General features: G+C 54.9%; 1 protein-coding gene across 1 annotated transcript in view; it reads right to left on the bottom strand.

Annotated features, from left to right (window-relative positions):
* The window catches only part of LOC104547765 (paired box protein Pax-9-like), a gene marked incomplete at its 5' end in the record, with an annotated part of 1,099 nt that extends 628 nt beyond the window's left edge, over nucleotides 1-471 (bottom strand). Inside the window, 2 exon segments of the mRNA XM_010193582.1 lie at nucleotide 1; nucleotides 3-471. The exon segment at nucleotide 1 is cut by the window's left edge and continues 145 nt beyond it. Coding sequence (XP_010191884.1) covers nucleotide 1; nucleotides 3-471 — 470 coding nt within the window.
* Between the last annotated feature and the right edge of the window lie 290 nt (nucleotides 472-761).

Genomic DNA, 761 nt, shown 5'->3' on the forward strand with positions numbered 1-761 from the left:
TGTGGTTGTAGGACAGAGCAGGCTGTGGGGGCGGCTGGTGCTGCTTGTAGGACTCATAGTGACTCTGCTGAGACAGATTCCCGATTTTGTTCCGGAGGATGCGGCTGATGGAGCTGACCGACGGCACGTTGTACTTGTCACACACGCCATCGGCCAGCAGGCGATCCCGGATCTCCCAGGCAAAGATGCCCGGATCCCTTTGTTTGTAGGTCCGGATATGTTTTACCACCGTGGGGGTGGTGACCCGAGGCTTGCTGCCACCGATAGCCCCCGGTAGGATGGAACCGGTCTCGTTGTAGCGAGCCAGGATTTTGCTGACACAGCCGTGGGAAACGCGGAGCTGCCGGCTGATGTCACACGGCCTGATACCCAGTTGCGCCAGTTCCACAATCCGCAGCCTGATGGCATTGGGCAGGGGTCTCCCGTTGACAAACACCCCCCCGAGCTGGTTCACTTCCCCGAAGGCAGGTTCTGCAAGCAAACACACAAACACACCGGTCGGACACGGTAAAGGACTCAGAAGGGGGCGTCTGAATTGCTCCTCATCGCAAGGCAGATGTCACAGCTCAGGGACGCCCCGCTCACTCCACGCACACTTCTTTCTAATAGAGGGATGCCTCCGAAATTGAAGTAGGGGGGAGAAGGGAAGGAAAAAAAAAGTGAGAAAAAATAAGAAGTGGAAAAAAAAAAAGAAATTAAAGAAAGAAAATCCGTGGCAACTAATGTCGGAGCTCTTCACTCTCCGGACTATGCATCAAGCA

The sequence above is a fragment of the Mesitornis unicolor genome, unplaced genomic scaffold (assembly GCF_000695765.1).
Source record: "Mesitornis unicolor isolate BGI_N332 unplaced genomic scaffold, ASM69576v1 scaffold32991, whole genome shotgun sequence".
NCBI lineage: Eukaryota > Metazoa > Chordata > Aves > Mesitornithiformes > Mesitornithidae > Mesitornis > Mesitornis unicolor.